The sequence below is a fragment of the Heptranchias perlo genome, chromosome 12 (assembly GCF_035084215.1).
Source record: "Heptranchias perlo isolate sHepPer1 chromosome 12, sHepPer1.hap1, whole genome shotgun sequence".
NCBI classification, from domain to species: Eukaryota; Metazoa; Chordata; class Chondrichthyes; order Hexanchiformes; family Hexanchidae; genus Heptranchias; species Heptranchias perlo.
This window is the reverse complement of record NC_090336.1, coordinates 72,374,439-72,394,521: the sequence shown is the minus strand read 5'-3', so window position 1 is coordinate 72,394,521 and position 20,083 is coordinate 72,374,439. Positions and strand designations below refer to the sequence as shown.

The 20,083-nt window shown below is 45.1% G+C and overlaps 1 protein-coding gene across 4 annotated transcripts in view; it reads left to right on the top strand.

Moving 5' to 3' along the window:
• The window catches only part of usp47 (ubiquitin specific peptidase 47), a 226,770-nt gene that overhangs the window by 137,775 nt on the left and 68,912 nt on the right, over window positions 1–20,083 (top strand). For all 4 annotated transcript variants that reach the window (XM_067994252.1, XM_067994250.1, XM_067994249.1 and 1 more), the window contains 4 exons: window positions 2,852–3,022; window positions 6,710–6,841; window positions 10,725–10,801; window positions 18,131–18,186. In XM_067994252.1, the coding sequence (XP_067850353.1) occupies window positions 2,852–3,022; window positions 6,710–6,841; window positions 10,725–10,801; window positions 18,131–18,186 (436 nt within the window). The remainder of the gene's footprint in view (window positions 1–2,851; window positions 3,023–6,709; window positions 6,842–10,724; window positions 10,802–18,130; window positions 18,187–20,083) is intronic.

Here is a 20,083-nt window from a genome sequence, read left to right as displayed (position 1 = left end):
CTAGTGATAGTTCTACTGCAGCATTTTGTAGTATTTCTCCATTCAAATAATATTTTGCTTTTTTATTTTTCCTCCCAAAGTGGATGACTTCACATTTTCCCACATTATATTCCATCTGCCAAATTTTTGCCCATTCGCTTAACCTGTCAATATCCCTTTGCAGACACTTTGTGTCCTCATTGCAACTTGCTTTTCCACCTATCTTTGTATCATCAGCAAATTTGGCCACAATACACTCTGTTCCTTCATCTACTATTGGTATGTTATTAGTGTCTTCTGTCTTCTACTGTGAAGACAGATACAAAATATCTGTTCAATTCCTCTGCCATTTCCTTGTTTTCCATTATTATTTCCCCAGTCTCATCCTCTTCAGGGACCAATGTTTACTTTAGCTACCCTCTTCCTTTTTATATACTTGTAGAAGCTTTTACTGTCAGTTTTTATATTTCTTGCTAGTTTACTCTCATAATTTATTTTCTCTCTTTGTTATTCTTTTAGTCATCCATTGCTGGTTTTTCAAGTTTTCCCAATCTTCGGGCTTACCAGTAATCTTTGCCATGTTGTATGCTTTTTCTTTTAACCTGATACCATCCTTGACTTCCTTAGTTAGCCATGGTTGGTTCACCCTTTTTGAGGAGTCTTTCCTCCTCACAGGGATATATTTTTGTTGCGAGACATAAAATATCTTCTTAAATGTTTGCCACTGCTTATCCACCATCATACCATCTAATCTGTTTACCCAGTCCACTTTAGCCAATTCCGCCCTCATTCCTTTATAATTGCCCTTATTTAAGTTTAATACAGTAGTTTCAGACCCAAGATCTTCCCCCTCAAACTGGATGTGAAATTCTATCATGTTATGATCAGTACTTCCCAAGGGATCCTTTACTTTGAGATCATTAATTAATCCTGTTTCGTTACCCATTACCAGATCCAAAATGGCCTGTTCCCTGGTTGGTTCCCCAACGTATTGGTCTAAGAAACAGTCCCTAATGCACTCACTCGATGAACTCCTCCTCAGGGCTATTTTTGCCAATTTGATTTGTCCAATCTATGTGAAAGTTAAAATCGCCCATGATTATTGCATTACCTTTTTTACAAGCCCCCCTTATTTCCTGATTAATATTTTGCCCTACAGTGTAGCTACTGTTAGGGGGCCTATATACTACTCCCACCAGTGATTTCTTTCCCTTGCTATTTCTTACCTCCACCCAAATTGATTCGACATCTTGATCTTCTGAGCTGAGATCATTTCTCACTATTATACCAATTTCATCCTTTATTAACAGAGCTACCCCACCACCTTTACCTTTTTTCCTATCCTTCCGAAATGTTAAATAACCCTGAATATTTAGCTCCCAACCTTGGTCACCTTGCAACCATGTCTCTGTAATGGCCATGAGATCATACCCATTTCTATTTGTGCCGTCAATTCATCTATCTATCTGAATGCGCGCGGCATTCGTCATAAAAGAACCTTTAATTTTGTCTTTTTACCATTCTTTCCTACCCCGGCCCCATTTGCTAGTGCACTCTTATGTTTGTACGCTCTGTCCCTTCCTGACACACACTCTGTTTATCATTACCCCCATCACTTTCCTGTACTACTTCCTTGTCTTTTCTCTTTATCAATCTAAACTTCGCCCCACCTCCCCCCCTCTTTTTGGTTTAAAGCCTTCTCTACCGCCCTAGTTATTCGGTTTGCCAGAACACTGGTCCCAGCATGGTTCAGGTGAAGCCCGTCGCGACGGAATAGCTCCCTCTTTCCCCAGTACTGGTGCCAGTGCCCCATGAATCGAAACCCACTTCTCCCACACCAATCTTTGAGCCACGCATTCAACCCTCTGATCTGATCTACGCTGTGTCAATTTGCTCGTGGTTCAGGTAATAATCCAGAGATTATCACCTTTGTGGTTCTACTTTTTAATTTAGTCCCTTGCTGCTCAAACTCCATCAGCAGAACCTCTTTCTTAGTCCTACCTATGTTGTTGGTACCTACGTGGACCACGACAACTGGACCCTCCCACTCCCACTCCAAGTTTCTCTCCAGCCCGGAGGAGATGTCCTTAACCCTGGCACCGGGTAGGCAACACAGCCTTCGCGACTCTCGCTCTTGGCTGCAGAGAACATTGTCTATCCCTCTAACTATACTGTCGCCTACTACAACCACATTCCTTTTTACTCCTCCCACTTGAATGGCCTCCTGAACCAATAATGTGGAAAAACTTCCCAAAGTGTTTCACAGGTGTGTGATCAGTTAAAAATGGATGCTGAGCCAAAGGCGGAGATATTGGGGAACGGATAGGGTGGATAGAGAGAAACTATTTCCGCTGGTTGGGGATTTTAGGAGTAGGGGGCACAGTCTAAAAATTAGAGCCAGACCTTTCAGGAGCGAGATTAGAAAACATTTCTACACACAAAGGGTGGTAGAAGTTTGGAACTCTCTTCCGCAAACGGCAATTGATACTAGCTCAATTGCTAAATTTAAATCTGAGATAGACAGCTTTTTGGCAACCAAAGGTATTGAGGGATATGGGCCAAAGGCAGGTATATGGAGTTAGATCACAGATCAGCCATGATCTTATCAAATGGCGGAGCAGGCACGAGGGGCTGAATGGCCTACTCCTGTTCCTATGTTCCGAATGCTTGGTTGAAGAAATGGGTTTTTAAGGAGGGTCTTAAAGGAGAGAGAGGTGGCGAAGCAGAGGGGTTTAGGGAGGGAATTCCACAGCGCGTAACCTGGACCGCTGAAGGTGCGGCCGCCACTGGTGGGCCGAAGGGAGTGGAGGAGTGTGCAAGAGGCCAGCAGGTTAATTCTGTTTGATCTACTCCAGACATTTTCCTTTTGCAGAAGTCTCCTCAGACTGAGAGCTGCACAGACAGTGGTGCCGAGAATGAAGGGAGTTGTCACAGTGACCAGATGAGCAATGACTTCTCAAATGATGACGTTATGGATGAAGGGATCTGCCTGGAGAATAACAGCGCGAGTGAAAAAACATCTCTAAAGACAGGGAACGAAAAGGTACATGGTATGACCTGCGATGTTGCTTTGGGATTCCTGTGAAATTCCTGCCTATTCTAATTTTAATGAATGAGTAGATTAATGAGCGTAAAGTGATCAAAAGCTCCCATCTACTTTTTTTTGCTAAAAATCCCTGCCCAACGTTTAGTCCAATAGAGTTCTGGAAAGTTCCAGCACAGAAAAAGACCATTCGACCCATGAAGTCTGTGTTGGTGGTTTTCTTCGGCAAAGGGATGCAGCTGTGGGAAGTGAAAGTTTTTGTGTGTGACTAACCAAACTTCTTTCTTCCTCATGCTGGGTACCGTACGGATTCCCAGAGCGACATTGCTTTGAAAATGCAGCCCTCAGCGTCTTGCACTTGAATTGATAATATATTAAAGAAAGACTTGCTTTCAAATAGTGCCTTTCACAACCTCAGGACGTTCCAAAGTGCTTTATAGCCAATGAAGCACTTTCTGAAGTGTAGTCGTAGAATCATAGAAAGTTACAGCACAGAAGGAGGCCATTCGACCCATCTGTCTGTGCCGGCCGAAAAAGAGCTATCCGGCTTAATCCCACTTTCCGACACTTGGTCCGTAGCCGTGGTCACTGTTGTAATGTAGGAAATGCTGCATTCAATTTGCGCACAGCAAGGTCCAAAAAATAGCATTGTGATGCTGACCAGCTAATCTGTTTTAGTGATGTTGGTTGAAGGATGACTGTTGGCCAGGACACCGGGGAGAACTCCCCTGCTTCTCTTTGAAATAGTGGCTGTGTGGCGTCTTTTACGTCCATCTGAGAGGGCGGACGGGGCCTCGGTTTAACGTCACATCCAGAAAGATGATACCTCCGACAGTGCAGCGCTCCCTCAGTACTGCACTGGGAGTGTCGGCCTGGATTTTGTGCTCAAGTTTCTGGAGTGGGACTGGAGCCCACAAACCTTCTGACTGTGATTGTGCTATCAGTGAGCCATGGCTGACGCCTAGATTCGATGGTGCGTTTGTGATTCAAATGCTCCAAGCTCCATTACATATTTGCTATCTCATCTCTTTGTAAAATGTTTTGATAACTAAACACACATTTTCAAAATGTGTCCCATGAAGTCCTTGTATTGCTGTGTGGAGCCAAGCATAAGAACATAGGAAATAGGAGCAGGAGTAGGCCAATCGGCCCCTCGAGCCTGCTCCGCCATTCAATAAGATCATGGCTGATCTGATCCTAACCTCAAATCTAAATTCATGTCCAATTTCCGGCCCGCTCCCCGTAACCCCTAATTCCCTTTACTTCCAGGAAACTGTCTATTTCTGTTTTAAATTTATTTAATGATGTAGTTTCCACAGCTTCCTGGGGCAGCAAATTCCACAGACCTACTACCCTCTGAGTGAAGAAGTTTCTCCTCATCTCAGTTTTGAAAGAGCAGCCCCTTATTCTAAGATTATGCCCCCTCGTTCTAGTTTCACCCATCCTTGGGAACATCCTTACCGCATCCACCCGATCAAGCCCCTTCACAATCTTATATGTTTCAATAAGATCGCCTCTCATTCTTCTGAACTCCAATGAGTAGAGTCCCAATCTACTCAACCTCTCCTCATATGTCCACCCCCTCATCCCCGGGATTAACCGAGTGAACCTTCTTTGTACTGCCTCGAGAGCAAGTGTGTCTTTTCTTAAGTATGGACACCAAAACTGTATGCAGTATTCCAGGTGCGGTCTCACCAATACAAAGGCAGTGGTGGTGAGGGTGGAGCATTCCGCTCGGGGGTGGGGGGGGGAGACTTTCTTTGAGTGGTGCCAATTAATCTGCACCAGAAAGTTGTCCCCCCGACCGGGACTCGAACCCGGGTCTCAACGATTTAAAAGGTTGCGTCCTGACCACTAGACCACCGGGGGGAGCTTTCCTCTGTACAGTCCCGGAAAATCTCTATTGTATGCTTTTTGTTTCTGTATTTGTTCGTTTACGAACGCATTATTGCTGAGCTAAAAAAGGCAATATGTTTCCAGTACCGATGGCACTATTTACCTTTTGAGTAGCTGCTGCTCTCAAGATTCCAGGGAGCATGTTAATATCGAGAGTATCGTCATTTGCAGAGGTCCCTCGCAAGGGAAAATATCGGATAACCACTGGTTTGGAGTTGTTATAACTTCACCGATCCCACACACCTGTATGCATTTTACCCTGATGCGCACACCTGGCCAGTTAAGGTGAATAATCAAAGGCAAGAAGAGAGAAGCATAGTTCTCCCTGTCGCCGAAATGATTGAGTGCAAACTTCAGAATATCAATTCTAAGATCATGTAAAGTCATTCAGCCCTGTGTAGTTGCATTCTACAGTTAAAATCTCCAGTCCCAGAAAGCGTAGAACCATAGTGCTGTGTAGCTGTGCTGTTTTGGTTCCAGATGTAATTTTAGTCTCCGAAAAGTAGACCATTCTGGGGCATCTGGTCTCGTCAGCGTTCAAAAACAACGCACCGTTGACTACCCCTGGCTCTCAATTGATTTTCTCGCTGAATTTCTTCTCCCCACCGTTTGTGACCTTGCTTTCAGCTCCCAAAGTCCCATCCTTTAGAATTCTTTCCACCACTTTCTCCTCCTTAAAACCCACCTCTTTTCATCTCTACTCGTATTATATCCTTTGGCTGGGCATCCGTTTTTTTTTGATTACGCACCTGTGAAACGTTTTTGGGGGCGTTTTTCCACATTTAGAGTCGCTGCGTAAATAAACCCAGCTCCTCTCGCCTTTTGCTTGTCGCTCGGGTATCTGAGCCAGGCATCAGCCTGGTTGGCTGCACCTTTTCCGTTGCCCTGGTGCTCACCTTGTCATATGGTGACCAGAACTGCCCGCTGCTCTAAGATGGGGATGAACTTATGCCCTGTGTCGGCTCAGTATCACATCCTGTGATTTTTGTCTTCTATCCCATGGACTGTACAACCCAAGATCCTGTTTGCCTTACTTACTGCTGCTCCACACTGTACTTCAGTAATCTTTCCTTCAATACTGTCAAACCCTATTCCTGTGCTGTATGCTAACACCGTTTTGCTTATCGATCCAATACTTATTCCCCTTCTCCAGTCTCATCACTTTGTGCCTTTTGACGTTGAATTTAATTTGTCATTTCTCAGCCCAACCTTTTAATTTCAGTTTCCCTGATCAATCTGTAAACCTCCCACCTTGCTGTGATCAGCAAATTTCAACAGGTTTCTCTCTATTCCCACCTCCAAATCATTGACCTGCAGTGTGAATAACGAAACATAAACTAAATTCCTTCTCTCGAGTTTAGTTTTAAGTAATTTAATTCTAATTTGAATCGGGCCAAAGGCGGGTATATGGAGTTAGATCACAGATCAGCCATGATCTTATCAAATGGCGGAGCAGGCACGAGGGGCTGAATGGCCTACTCCTGTTCCTATGAGTTGAAAATACAATTTTAGTCAACTGCTTTCCACTAATCGACTAAAAGAACGGTCCATCTGTATTCAGGATCAAAACTCGACTCAATTTTTAAAAACCTCCATTAAGTCACCTCTTAGCCTTCTCTGCTCCAATTTAATCAGTCCCAGCATCTCGTCTTTCCTCTTGGTATGCTAAAGGTTTTTTTAAAAAATTACGATTGCTGCTAAATTATGCAGCAAAGAAGTACCGGAAATATCTTGTATTTTTTGGCTATTTTCGCTCCTATTTGTATGTTCACCGTTGTGTTATATTTTCAGGGTACCTGGATTTACGAACTCTTCTCCATTATGGTTCATTCAGGGAGTGCCGCTGGTGGACATTACTATGCCTGTATTAAATCATTCAGTGATGGACAGTGGTACAGTTTCAATGATCAGCACGTTAGCAGGGTATGCAACTATTTGATACTGTATCCCAGTGTGGTTTATGCGTTATTCCAACTTGATTTATAAATATAACATTCTTCTTAAATGTGGTTTATTGTCACATGATTTTTTTTTGTCACGTTGCCCTGGCTCAGACGCCCCGAACCTTTTTGGGGTTGGGGTAATTTTCACTTTTTTTTAAGATGTTGAAGTGTACTTAACTGGTACAGATTTGATGTGGAGATGCCGGTGATGGACTGGGGTGGACAAATGTAAGGAGTCTTACAACACCAGGTTATAGTCCAACAGCTTTATTTGGAATCACAAGCTTTCCAAATAAAGCTGTTGGACTTATAACCTGGTGTTGTAAGACTCCTTACATTGGTACAGATTTGAGAAGTAGTAGATTTCTGTCCCGATTAAAGCCAGTACTTTGAACTTGGATACAAGTTTCACACCTCTGTGAGGGGGGGGGGGGGGGGGGCGGAATAGATAATCCGTCGTACTTTTGAGTTGCGTTATTTGGAATCAGACCTCTCCAGCCTAACTGTGGCACTGAGCTGCTTAAATCTTTCTCCCACCTCCCATTGGAAAACAGCTGGATTCACAGATGTGGACGTGGTGTTTAAGAGGAGATAAAGCAGTATCAATAATTGTGGAGAAGCAACTGTCGCTCCTGACCCCCATGCTGGCAGACATTGTTAACGGTTCCCTTTCCACAGGCGCGGTTCCACAGGCTGAAATTACTGGAATCCAGTCCGGTGAGATTCTTGCCTTCCCGCCTCCCGTCTTTCACTCTGATCAGCCTGCCTGTCGGCTCTCCCCTGCATCCATGGAAAAATGATCTGCTCCCTGGAGTACTGTGTGTAGTTTTGGTCTCCTTGCCTAAGGAAGGATATATTTGCCTTAGAGGGGGTGCAACGAAAGTTCACTAGATTGATTCCTGGGATGAGAGGGCTGTCCTATGAGGACAAGTGCCAGGCAATGACCATCTCCAACAAGAGTCTAACCAGCTCCCCTTGACATTCAACGGCATTACCATCGCCGAATCCCTCCACCATCAACATCCTGGGGGTCACCATTGTCCCAAAACTGTCGTCATCACCTCCTTACTCAAAACACCCGCCCCTTGATCCATCTGTCCCCTCTCACTCTCGCCCCATCTCAGAACCTCCCCCTCCTCTCCAAGGTTCTGGGGCGTGTAATCGCTGCGCCCAGCGCTCTGGAGATTTCCCGTTTGAATTCCTCGCCACAGCACCGTGCGACTGGTCTGACCCTCCACCTTCAAAAACCCTACCGGCGCCCACTGGGCAGGCTCACACACGGGACAGTCGCCACTCGGATGAGGCGCTGGAACGTCGTCGCTGGAGGAAACGTAGCTTAGCTTGGCCTGTCACTTCCCGGAACGAAGAGGTATGGGGAGGGGGGGGGGGGAGAGCATCAAACCCATCAGTTGTTGAGCGTGTACCTCTTCAAGCATTTGAGTTCCAGGGGATCGCCAGTCATCTGCATCTTCAGTCATCCTGGATCCCGACGGGAATCTCCTGTATTTTATGGAGTTTCGATCTCATAACTGGAAGGGCGGCGGAAGCAGATTCAGTAGTGACTTTCAAAAGGGAATTGGATGAATACTTAAAAAGGCGAACATCTGCAGGGCCGTGGGGAAAGAGCAGGGGTGGGAGTGGGACTAATTGGACAGCTCTTTCAAAGAGCCGGCACAGGCACGATGGGCCGAATGGCGGCCTCCTGTGCTTTCTCTGATATCTGTAGGGGAAAATGCTGAAATTACTGGAATCCAGTCCGGTGAGATTCTTGCCTTCCCGCCTCCCGTCTTTCACTCTGATCAGCCTGCCTGTCGGCTCTCCCCTGCATCCATGGAAAAATTATCTGCTCCCTGGAGTACTGTGTGTAGTTTTGGTCTCCTTGCCTAAGGAAGGATATATTTGCCTTAGAGGGGGTGCAACGAAAGTTCACTAGATTGATTCCTGGGATGAGAGGGCTGTCCTATGAGGACAAGTGCCAGGCAATGACCATCTCCAACAAGAGTCTAACCAGCTCCCCTTGACATTCAACGGCATTACCATTGCCGAATCCCTCCACCATTAACATCCTGGGGGTCACCATTGACCAGAAACTTAACTGGACCAGCCACATAAATACTGCGGCTACAAGAGCAGGTCAGAGGCTGGGTATTCTGCGGCGAGTGACTCACCTCCTGACTCCCCAAAGCCTTTCCACCATCTACAAGGCACAAGTCAGGAGTGTGATGGAATACTCTCCACTTGCCTGTATGAGTGCAGCTCCAACAACACTCAAGAAGCTCGACACCATCCAGGACAAAGCAGCCCGCTTGATTGGCACCCCATCCACCACCATAAACATTCACTCCCTTCACCACCGACGCACCGTGGCTGCAGTGTGTACCATCCACAGGATGCACTGCAGCAACTCGCCAAGGCTTCTTTGACAACACCTCTCAAACCCGCGACCTCTACCACCTAGAAGGACAAGGGCAGCAGGAACGTGGGAACACCACCACCTGCACGTTCCCCTCCAAGTCACAAACCATCCCGACTTGGAAATATATCGCCGTTCCTTCATCGTTGCTGGGTCAAAATCCTGGCATTCCCTACCTAACAGCACTGAGAGAACCTTCACCACACGGACTGCAGCGGTTCAAGAAGGCGGCTCACCACCACCTTCTCAAGGGCAATTAGGGATGGGCAATAAATGCCGGCCTCGCCAGCGACGCCCACATCCCATGAACGAATAAAAAAAAAGAGATTGAGTAGAATGGGCTTATACTCTCTGGAGTTTAGAAGAATGAGAGGTGATCTCATTGAAACGTATAAGATTCTGAGAGGGCTTGATAGGGTAGATGCTGAGAGGCTGTTTCCCCTGGCTGGAGAGTCTGGAACTAGGGGTCATAGTCTCAGGATAAGGAGTCGGCCATTTAAGACTGAGATGAGGAGAAATTTCTTCACTGAGGGTTGTGACTTTTTGGAATTCTCCACCCCAGAGGGCTGAGGCTGCTCAGTTGTTGAATATATTCAAGGCTGAGGTGGATAGATTTTTGGACTCTAAGGGAATCAAGGGATATGGGGATCGGGCGGGAAAGTGGAGTTGAGGTCGAAGATCAGCCTTGACCTTATTGAATGGCGGAGCAGGCTCGAGGGGCCGTGTGGCCTACTCCCGCTCCTATTCCTTATGCTCTTATGAGAAGGGACTGCTTTTGCATCGTATGGGAGGGGCGGGGGGATGGCCGTGACATTCCACCTCTCGGCTGCATTCCCTGACACTTGCTGTGACAGCAAGACATTTAACAGAGGCAGAAGAGGGATGATCAGCAAGCTGGTGAGGCAGGGCTGAGAGACGTTGGACATGGTGAGAGGAGCAAGTGACAGAGGCAGAGGGAAGGAAAGGATGAGTGAAGAGAACACAGCGACTAAATAGTTTTCAATTCTGGAGTGTAACCATGGGTGTATATATTTTTTTTTAAAAACCTGTATACGCACAAGTAAACATATACAAGGAGAAATAAGAAAACGGTTTAATTGTTTCCGCATTCCTGGTACTTGGAATTCATTTGTATACAGGAAAAGTGATCTACAGTGGGGGGGAAAAAGGCTGCACAAGGTTTGAGAGTACTCCTTCAGTTACCAGACGGGCTGTGTCCTGGAGGGATAACATCAGCCGGTTGGCCGGTGCAAATATGGTTTTACTTTCACTGTAGACAGTCCATGTAGGCATTTTAAAATATTTTGCTGGTGTGTTGAGGAAACCAGGCCAAATGAAGCAAAACAGTTCCTGGGTTTAACTACCAACCATGTAAGGCCAGAGGTCTTCGGGCAACCTTGAAAGCTCGTGCTCGCCAGTGGAAGTAATAACAAAACTGTTTGCCTTTCAGATTACTCAAGATGATATTCGGAAAACGTACGGCGGCTCTTCGGTGACCAGAGGCTATTACTCCAGCGCCTTCGCTAGGTGACTAAACACGGCGCACACTAAACGTTATTCGGGGCTGTTGGGTATCAAAATTGACTGTGGCCAATCCTGCAGCAATAAGCTCTTAGCTTTGGGTTCAGTTTTCGAGTACTGTAAGAGCGCTCGGTTTCTGTAATTCGAGGGGCGATAGCCTGTAAACTGACGGCTTCAGTGCTTCCATCAGTACTTTTGAGTACGTTTAACTGGAGCTAGATGTTTTTGTTTGTGTTAATCGAGTTGGGGCCTTGTTTTTGCAACCTCACGTTCTTCACTCAGATACCACCCATCCAACAGTGAGGTCCGTGTTTTCCGAGGCAGCAATTCTTCCTCGCCAATCTTCAGTACAATTTAGATCAAAGAATTTAACAAAAACAATTGCTTCTATTTTTAAATACCCTTGAGATACATAATAAAGTACACAAAATCCAGGCTGACACCACCCCCTCCCAGTGCGGTACTGAGGGAGTGCTGCACCGCCGGAGATGCCGTCTTTGAGATGAGGCGTTAAGCGGAGGCCCCGTCTGCCCCCTCAGGTGGCTGCAAAAACATCCCACGGCCACTATTTTTGAGGAAGTGCAGGGGAGTTTTCCCCCCCGTGTCCTGGCCAATTTATCCCTCAACCAAACAGCACTAAAACAGATTATCAGGTCATTTATCACATTGCTGTTCGTGGGATCTTGCTGTGCGCGAATTGGTCACCGCGTTTCCTACATTACAACAGTGAGTACGCTTCAGAAGTACTTCATCGGCTGTAAAGAGCTTTGGGATTTCCTGAGGTCATGAAAGGCGCAGTAGAAATGCAAGTCTGTCTTTCCTTTACATGAAGAGATATTAAAGGAGATGGGTGTTAGTTGGGGAGGAGGGGGAGTGCTCTCAAAGTGAGCTAACTCCAAATTCGTCAGTGGGGTGGGCTAGAAACGTAGGATTAGTATTGTAGTCTCCTGCGGATCTGCCACTTCAGGCCACTTGAAAACATAAAATACTTCAATCCTTGATGTTTTTTTGGCGTGTAATTTTCTGATCTCTGTTTCACGATAAATCTACGTTTTTATTTGTTCTCTGGATGCGGGCGCAGTTGGCGAGGCCGTGTTTATCGCCCATCCCCTCGTTAACCCTGAGAGCGCGGCGGTGGGGCCTTATTCTGGGAACTGCAGCTGTTCGTAACGGTTATTTATTTATTTTTTTACAACCGAGCGGCTTGCTAGGCCCACCTCACACGCCTTTGAGTCAGCCGTGATCGGAGCCGTACGCAGGCCAGACTGAGGAGGGATGGGGCAGGTTCCCTCCCCTGAACGTCATTAGTGAGCCAGTCTGTCCGGCAGCTTCCAGGGCCGTTTCATTTCCTGGTGGCAGTTTACCAGTTTCGTTGAATTTAGTTCTGTGGTGGGAATTCAACTCACGACCTCTGGGTACGTAGTCCAGTGCCGTAACCGTTCGAACATAAGAAATAGGAGCAGGAGTAGGCCAGTCGGCCCCTCGAGCCTGCTCCGCCATTCAATAAGATCATGGCTGATCCGATCCGAACCTCAAATCTAAATTCATGTCCAATTTCCTGCCCGCTCCCCGTAACCCCTAATTCCCTTTACTTCTAGGAAACTGTCTATTTCTGTTTTAAATTTATTTAATGATGGAGCTTCCACAGCTTCCTGGGGCAGCAAATTCCACAGACCGACTACCCTCTGAGTGAAGAAGTTTCTCCTCATCTCAGTTTTCAAAGAGCAGCCCCTTATTCTAAGATTATGTTAGGGCTTCTTTGTGGAGTTCAGTTTCCCCACAGAACGTACCCCCACAGCCTGCATTGGATTTAGTGTGGCCTGGGCAGGTTTCTAAACCAATTGAGAGTTCTAATCTTTGAAATTCAGAAATGTAAAACTTGGCACTTGCTTTTGCCACAAAAAAAAAACCCCATTGGAAACTTGAGCTTAAAAGTTAAGAAGCAGAAAATGGTGGAAACACTCAGCAGGTCAGGCAGCATCTGCGGAGAGGGAAACGAGAGTTAACGTTTTGGGTCGATGACCGTTAGAAGTTTAAAAATTGCTCACGATCAGCTGAGGCGGGCTGTGGTGAACAGGGTCACTAGTTAGTGAAGACTGAACAAGTCAAATTCTAGTTTTGTTACATGGGATCACAGCACTTTTACCAACATTTTACTGGTCTTTTGCCACAATTTCTATCTTTTTTTTGTAAAAACCACAAGTCGGTAACTTTGCTGGACAGAGGAACTACTTTACGACAATCTTTTTTATCAATTTTCTGACTACAAGATGAAAGAATTGATACTAGCTCAATTGCTAAATTTAAATCTGTGATAGATAGCTTTTTGGCAACCAAAGGTATTAAGGGATATGGGCCAAAGGCAGGTATATGGAGCTAGATCACAGATCAGCCATGATCTTATCAAGTGGCGGAGCAGGCATGAGGGGCTACTCCTGTTCCTATGTTCCTTCAAATGCCAATTTCTAATGAAAAAGATTTTTAATAAAGCAAAATAAATAAATACGCGCTAGTGAGCATAGAAATAGGAGGATAGAGCAGATGAATGCATGGCTGGAGAGATGGTGCAGGAGGGAGGGCTTTAGATTCCTGGGGGATTGGGACCAGTTCTGTACAGGCCGCACCTCAACAGAGCTGGGAGGGGAGGTTTGCTGGTGCTGTGGGGGAGGGTTTAAACTAATTTGGCACGGGGGGGATGGGCACCAGGATGTAGCATTAGAAAGGATAAACAAGGTGTACAAAGGATTGGGAGAGACAGATAGCACTAGAGTAAAAAATAGTACGGTATTAGATGGGATCAGACTAAGAGAGAATACAAGAAGGTCTAAGATAGGTTTGCAGTGCATGTGTGTTAACGCACGGAGCCTGGTAAACAAGATTGGTGAGCTGCAGGCGCAATTAGTCACATGGGAATATGATGTCGCAGCAATAATGAAGACCTGGCTCAAAAAAGGGCAGTATTGGGTACTAAATATTCCTGGATACAAGGTGTTCAGGAAAGATAGGGAAGGAAAGGCGGAGCTGGGTGGGGGATGGGCGGCAGTATTGATTAAGGAGAATGTTACAGTGCTGGAGAGAGAGAATATCCTGGAGGGGTCGAGGACAGAATCTATTTGGTTAGAGTTAAGAAACAATAGAGGTGCCATTACACTACTGGGTGTATTCTACAGGCCACCAACCAGTGGGAAGGAGATAAAGGAGCAAATTTGCTGGGAAATTAGAGAGGTGCAAGAGCCTTAGAGTAGTGATAATGGGGGACTTCAAACATCCTAATATAGACTGGGATAGTAATAGTGTAAAGGGCAAAGAGGGGGAGGAATTTTTGAAGTGTGTTCAGGAGAACTTCCTTGACCAGTACGTTTCCCGCCCAACGAGGAAGGAGGCATTGCTGGACTTGGTACTGGGGAATGAGGTGGGCCAAGTGGAGCAAGTGTCAGTGGGGGAACATTTAGGGAGCAGCGATCATAGTATCATAAGGTTTAGAATAGCTATGGAAAAGGACACGGACCACTCTAAAAATACTCAATTGGAAGAGGGCCAATTTCAGTGGGTTGAGAATGGACCTGGCCCGGGTAAATTGGAATCAAAGATTGGCAAGCAAAACTGTAATTGAACAATGGGCGGCCTTTACAGATAGTTCAGGTATAGTCTGGGTACATTCACACAAGAGGGAAGGTAGGGCATCTGAAGCCAGAGCTCCCTGGATGATGAAAGAGATAGTGAGTAAGATGAAGCAGAAAAAGGAGCGTATGACAGAAGTCAGGTTGATAATACAAGTGAGAACCAGGCTGAATATAGAAAGTTCAGAGGGGAAGTGAAAAAGGAAATAAGAGGGGCAAAGAGAGAGTATGAGAGTAGACTGGCGGCCAACATAAAAGAGAATCCAAAAGTCTTCTGTAGGCATGTAAACGGGTAGTAAGAGGAGGGATGGGTCCAAAAAGGAGATCTACGCATGGAGGCAGAGGTCACGGCTGAGGTACTAAATGAGGACTTTGCATCTGTCTTTACCACGGAAGAAGATGCTGCCAAAGTCACAGTAAAAGAAGATGCAGTTGAGATACTGGATGGACTAAAAATTAAGAAGAGGTATTAGAAAGGCTGGCTGTACTTAAAGTCGATCCGGGCCAGATGGGATGCATCCTAGGTTGCTGAGGGAAGTAGGGATGGAAATTAGGGAGGTACAGGCCATAATCTTCCAAACATCCTTAGATACGGGGGTGGTGCCAGAGGACTGGAGAATTGCAAATGTTACACCATTTTTCAAAAAAGGGTGTACGGATAAACCCAGCAACTACAGGCCAGTCAGTTTAACCTCAGTGGTGGGGAAACTTTTAGAAACGATAATCTGGGACAAAATTAACAGTCACTTGGACAAGTGGAGATTAACGAAGGAAAGCCAGCACGGATTTGTTAAAGGCAAATCATATTTAACTAACTTGATAGAGTTTTTTGATGAGGTAACAGAGGGTCGATGAGCAATGCGGTTGATGTGGTGGATATGGACTTCCGAAAGGCGTTTGATAAAGTGCCACATAATAGGCTTGTCATCAAAGTTGAAGCCCATGGAATAAAAGGGGCAGTGGCAGCATGGATATGAAATTGGCTAAGGGACAGGAAACAGAGTAGTGGTGAACGGCTGTTTTTTGGACCCAAGGGAGGTGTACAGTGGTGTTCCCCAGGGGTCGGTGTTGGGACCACTGCTTTTCTTGATATATATTAATGACTTGGACTTGGGTGTACAGGGCATAATTTCAAAATGTGCAGATGACACAAAACTTGGAAGTGTAGTGAACAGTGAGGAGGATCGTGATAGACTTCAAGAGGATATAGACAGGCTGGTGGAATGGGCGGACACATGGCAGATGAGATTTAACGCAGAGAAGTGTGAAGTGATGCATTTTGGTAGAAAAAATGAAGAGCGGCAATGTAAACTAAAGGGTATAATTCTAGTAGAGGTACAGGAACAGAGAGATCTGGGGATGTATGTGTACAATTCGTTGAAGGTGGCAGGGCAGGTTGAGAAAGCGGTTTTAAAAAAGCATACGAGATCCTGGGCTTTATAAACAGAGGCATTGAGTACAAAAGCAAGGGAGTCATGAACCTTTATAAAACACTGGTTCGGCCACAACTGTAGGATTGTGTCCAGTTCTGGGCACCGCACTTTAGGAAAGATGTGATGGCCTTAGAGAGGGTGCAGAGGAGATTTACTAGAATGATTCCAGGGATGAGGGACTTTAGTTACATGGATAGACTGGAGAAGCTGGGGTTGTTCTCCTTGGAACAGAGAAGGTTGAGAGGAGATTTGATAGAGGTGTTCAAAATCATGAAGGGTCTAGACAGAGTAGATAGAGAGAAACCGTTCCCATTGGCGGAAGCATCAAGAACCAGAGGACATCAATTTAAGGTGATTGGTTCTTTTGTCAAAGGTGACATGAGGAAAAACGTTTTTATACAGCAAGTGGTTAGGATCTGGAATGTACTGCCTGAGGGGTGGTGGAGGCAGATTCAGTCATGGCTCATGGCTTTCAAAAGGGAACTGGAAAGGAAAAAATTTGCAGAGCTACAGGGAAAGGGCAAGGGAGCAGGATAAGGTGGATTGCCCTTGCAGCGAGCCAGCATGGACTCGATGGGCCGAATGGCCTCTTTTCGTGCTGTAACCATTCTATGATTCCGCTCAGTCCCAGTGAATGTTTTCCTCAATTTAAAAAATACAAGTGAACGGCGTTGGTGAAAACGTATGGTGACAAAGACAAGGGGAAGATGGCGTTAACTCTTGCTGCTCCCCAGGTTCATAGCTCCTTGAAAGTGGAGTCACAGGTGGATAGGGTGGTGAAGAAGGCATTCAGCATGCTTGGTTTCATTGGTCAGAACATTGAATACAGGAGATGGGATGTCTTGTTGAAGTTGTACAAGACATTAGTAAGGCCACACTTGGAATACTGTGTACAGTTCTGGTCACCCTATTATAGAAAGGATATTATTAAACTAGAAAGAGTGCAGAAAAGATTTACTAGGATGCTACCGGGACTTGATGGTTTGACTTATAGGGAGAGGTTGGATAGACTGAGACTTTTTTCCCTGGAGAGTAGGAGGTTTCGGGGTGATCTTATAGAAGTCTATAAAATAATGAGGGGCATAGATAAGGTAGATAGTCAAAACCTTTTCCCAAAGGTAGGGGAGTCTATAACGAGGGGGCATAGATTTAAGGTGAGAGGGGAGAGATACAAAAGGGTCCAGAGGGGCAGTTTTTTCATTCAAAGGGTGGTGAGTGTCTGGAACGAGCTGCCAGAGGCAGTAGTAGAGGTGGGTACAATTTTGTCTTTTAAAAAGCATTTGGACAGTTACATGGGTAAGATGGGTATAGAGGGATATGGGCCAAGTGCAGGCAATTGGGACGAGCTTAGTGGTATAAACTGGGCGACATGGACATGTTGGGCCGAAGGGCCTGTTTCCATGTTGTAAACTTCTATGATTCTATGATTCTGATGTGAAAATAAAATAAGTTGGCATCTTTCTCTCTGCTCTATGCGGTCTGTATTTACGTTAATCTTGCAGCACAGAAGGATGTTGTTTGGTCTGAAAGAGCTATCTGCTTGGACCCATTACCCTGCCCTTTGCCCCGTATCCTTTTAAATATTTCCGTTTCAAATATTTATCCACTTCCCTTTTAAAAGCTATTACTATGGGCTCTGCTTCCCCCAGAAACAGAAAATCACTGTTTCTGCTCGGGTATTCCGTGTCTATATATATATATATATATATATATATATATATAAAAAACAAATCTCCTAATCTTTCCTTTCGTTCTTTTGATGATAAACTTACACCATCTTGTTATCACTCACTGACTAGTGGAAATAGTTTCTCCTGATTTACTTAATAAAAAAAAAACCTCATGATTTTGAACCCCTCTATTGCATCTCTGTCACATCTTAATCCACATATTAATTACATCTGATAGCCTGCTCAAGCCACAGTATTCCCTGTAGTAATCAAATTACTGAAAAAACTGGTATTACAATACTAGTTGTTTGACTCTCTCTAGCTTTATTCCTGTGTGCCTATTTTTTTATATCTGGCATTCTACTGGTGTGTAATAAAATGCTTGTTCCACCCAAGACAGTGTAGACTTCAAAGAGCATTTGTAAGGAAACCAAAATGCACACGAGTGTTTGAGAGACGGGGTAGGTGTTTTGAGTGCGTATATATAATCGTTTAGTGGGTGATATGAACCGAAAACCTAAATGGTAGCTAATGCAACAAATTCATAGGTAAGAATAACACTGTGTGAATGTGAATTCGTGTTTTTAACAGCGGAACTTTCTCTCTTACCAGCTCCACCAATGCGTATATGTTAATTTACAGACAAAAGGAACCTACAAGAAATGCAAGTGAGTGAGTTTATTTCAAGTAACGTTTGAAAGTCTTACTGCAAGTGCCAGTGTTGCTTTTCTGCTGTTGTTTGCGGCAAGAAAATACACGTTCTTTAACGGTTTGACGTGACCGTCGCGTTGGTTTGTGTGCGAGTTGTGTTCTCTGCCTGCAGTCAGCCACCAACGTTCGTGCTGTCCTCGATCAAGATAGGAACATAGGAACAGGAGTAGGCCATTCAGCCCCTCGTGCCTGCTCCGCCATTTGATAAGATCATGGCTGATCTGTGATCTAACTCCATATACCTGCCTTTGGCCCATATCCCTTAATACCTTTGGTTGCCAAAAAGCTATCTATCTCAGATTTAAATTTAGTAATTGAGCTAGTATCAATTGCTTCGTCGTGTAGTCAGAAAATTGAAAAAAAGGCCAGCATTCCATTTGCCTTATTTTCTGCACCTGTTCATGACACTTCAATGATCGATGTACCTGAACCCCTAAGTCCCTTTGGACATCCACTGTTTTTAACTTTTTACCATTTAGAAAGTACCCTGTTCTATCCTTTTTTGATCCAAAGTGGATGACCTCACATTTGTCTACATTGAATTCCATTTGCCACAGTTTTGCCCATTCACCTAATCTATCAATATCCCTTTGTAATTTTATGTTTTCATCTACACTGCTTACAATGCCACCAATCTTTGTGTCATCGGCAAACTTAGATATGAGACTTTCTATGCCTTCATCCAAGTCGTTAATAAATATTGTGAATAATTGAGGCCCCAAGACAGATCCCTGCGGGACTCCACTAGTCACATCCTGCCAATGTGAGTACCTTCCCATTATTCCTACTCTCGCCTTTCGCTCAGCCAATTTCCTAACCAAGTCCGTACTTTTCCCTCGATTCCATGGGCTTCTATCTTAGCTAACAGTCTCTTATGTGGGACCTTATCAAATGCTTTCTGGAAGTCCATATCAATGACATCCATTGACATTCCCCTGTCCACTACTTTAGTCACCTCTTCAAAATATTCAATCAGGTTTGTCAGGCACGGCCTACCTTTCACAAATTCATGCTGGCTCTCTCTGATGAACTGAAAATTCTCGAGGTGTTCAGTCACCCTATCCTTAATTATAGACTCCAGCATTTTCCCCACAACAGATGTTAGGCTAACTGGTCGATAATTACCCGGTTTCCCTCTCTCTCCTTAAAAAGCGGAGTGATATGTGCAATTTTCCAATCTGGAGGGACAGTTCCTGAATCTAGAGAACTTTGAAAGATTATAGTTAGGGCATCCGCAATCTGCTCACCTACTTCCTTTAAAACCCTGGGATGGAAACCATCTGGTCCTGGGGATTTGTCACTCTTTAGTGCTATTATTAAGATAGCATGATCTCATGGCATTTTCATCATGTCGTTCACTAGTCAACCTGTAAAGAATGGACACCCGAATTATGAGACGTCCGAACCTGTTGGCCAACCGACGCAAATGTACATCTGAATTATGCAAGAAGGGATCTCTTTCGGATGAGACATTAGACCGAGGCTCCCGTCTGCCCCCTCAGGTGGACGTAAAAGATCCCTCGGCACTGTTTCTAAGAAGAGCAGGGGGAGTTCTCCCCGGTGTCCTGCCCAATATTTGTCCTTCCATCAACATCACTAAAAGATGATGATCTGGTCAGTTATCTCATTGCTGTTTGTGGGACCTTGCTGTGCGCTAATTGGCCTCTGCGCTTCCTACATTACAACAGCGACTACACTTCAAAAGTTCTTCATTGGTTGTAAAGCGCTTTGGAACGTCCTGGGGTCATGAAAGGTGCTGTATAAATGCAAGTCTTTTTTTTTTAACTTCCCACCTGACTTGGTGCAAAATCTTGACTTAAACACCAAAGCTGGGACTTGAACTCTTTGATGTGA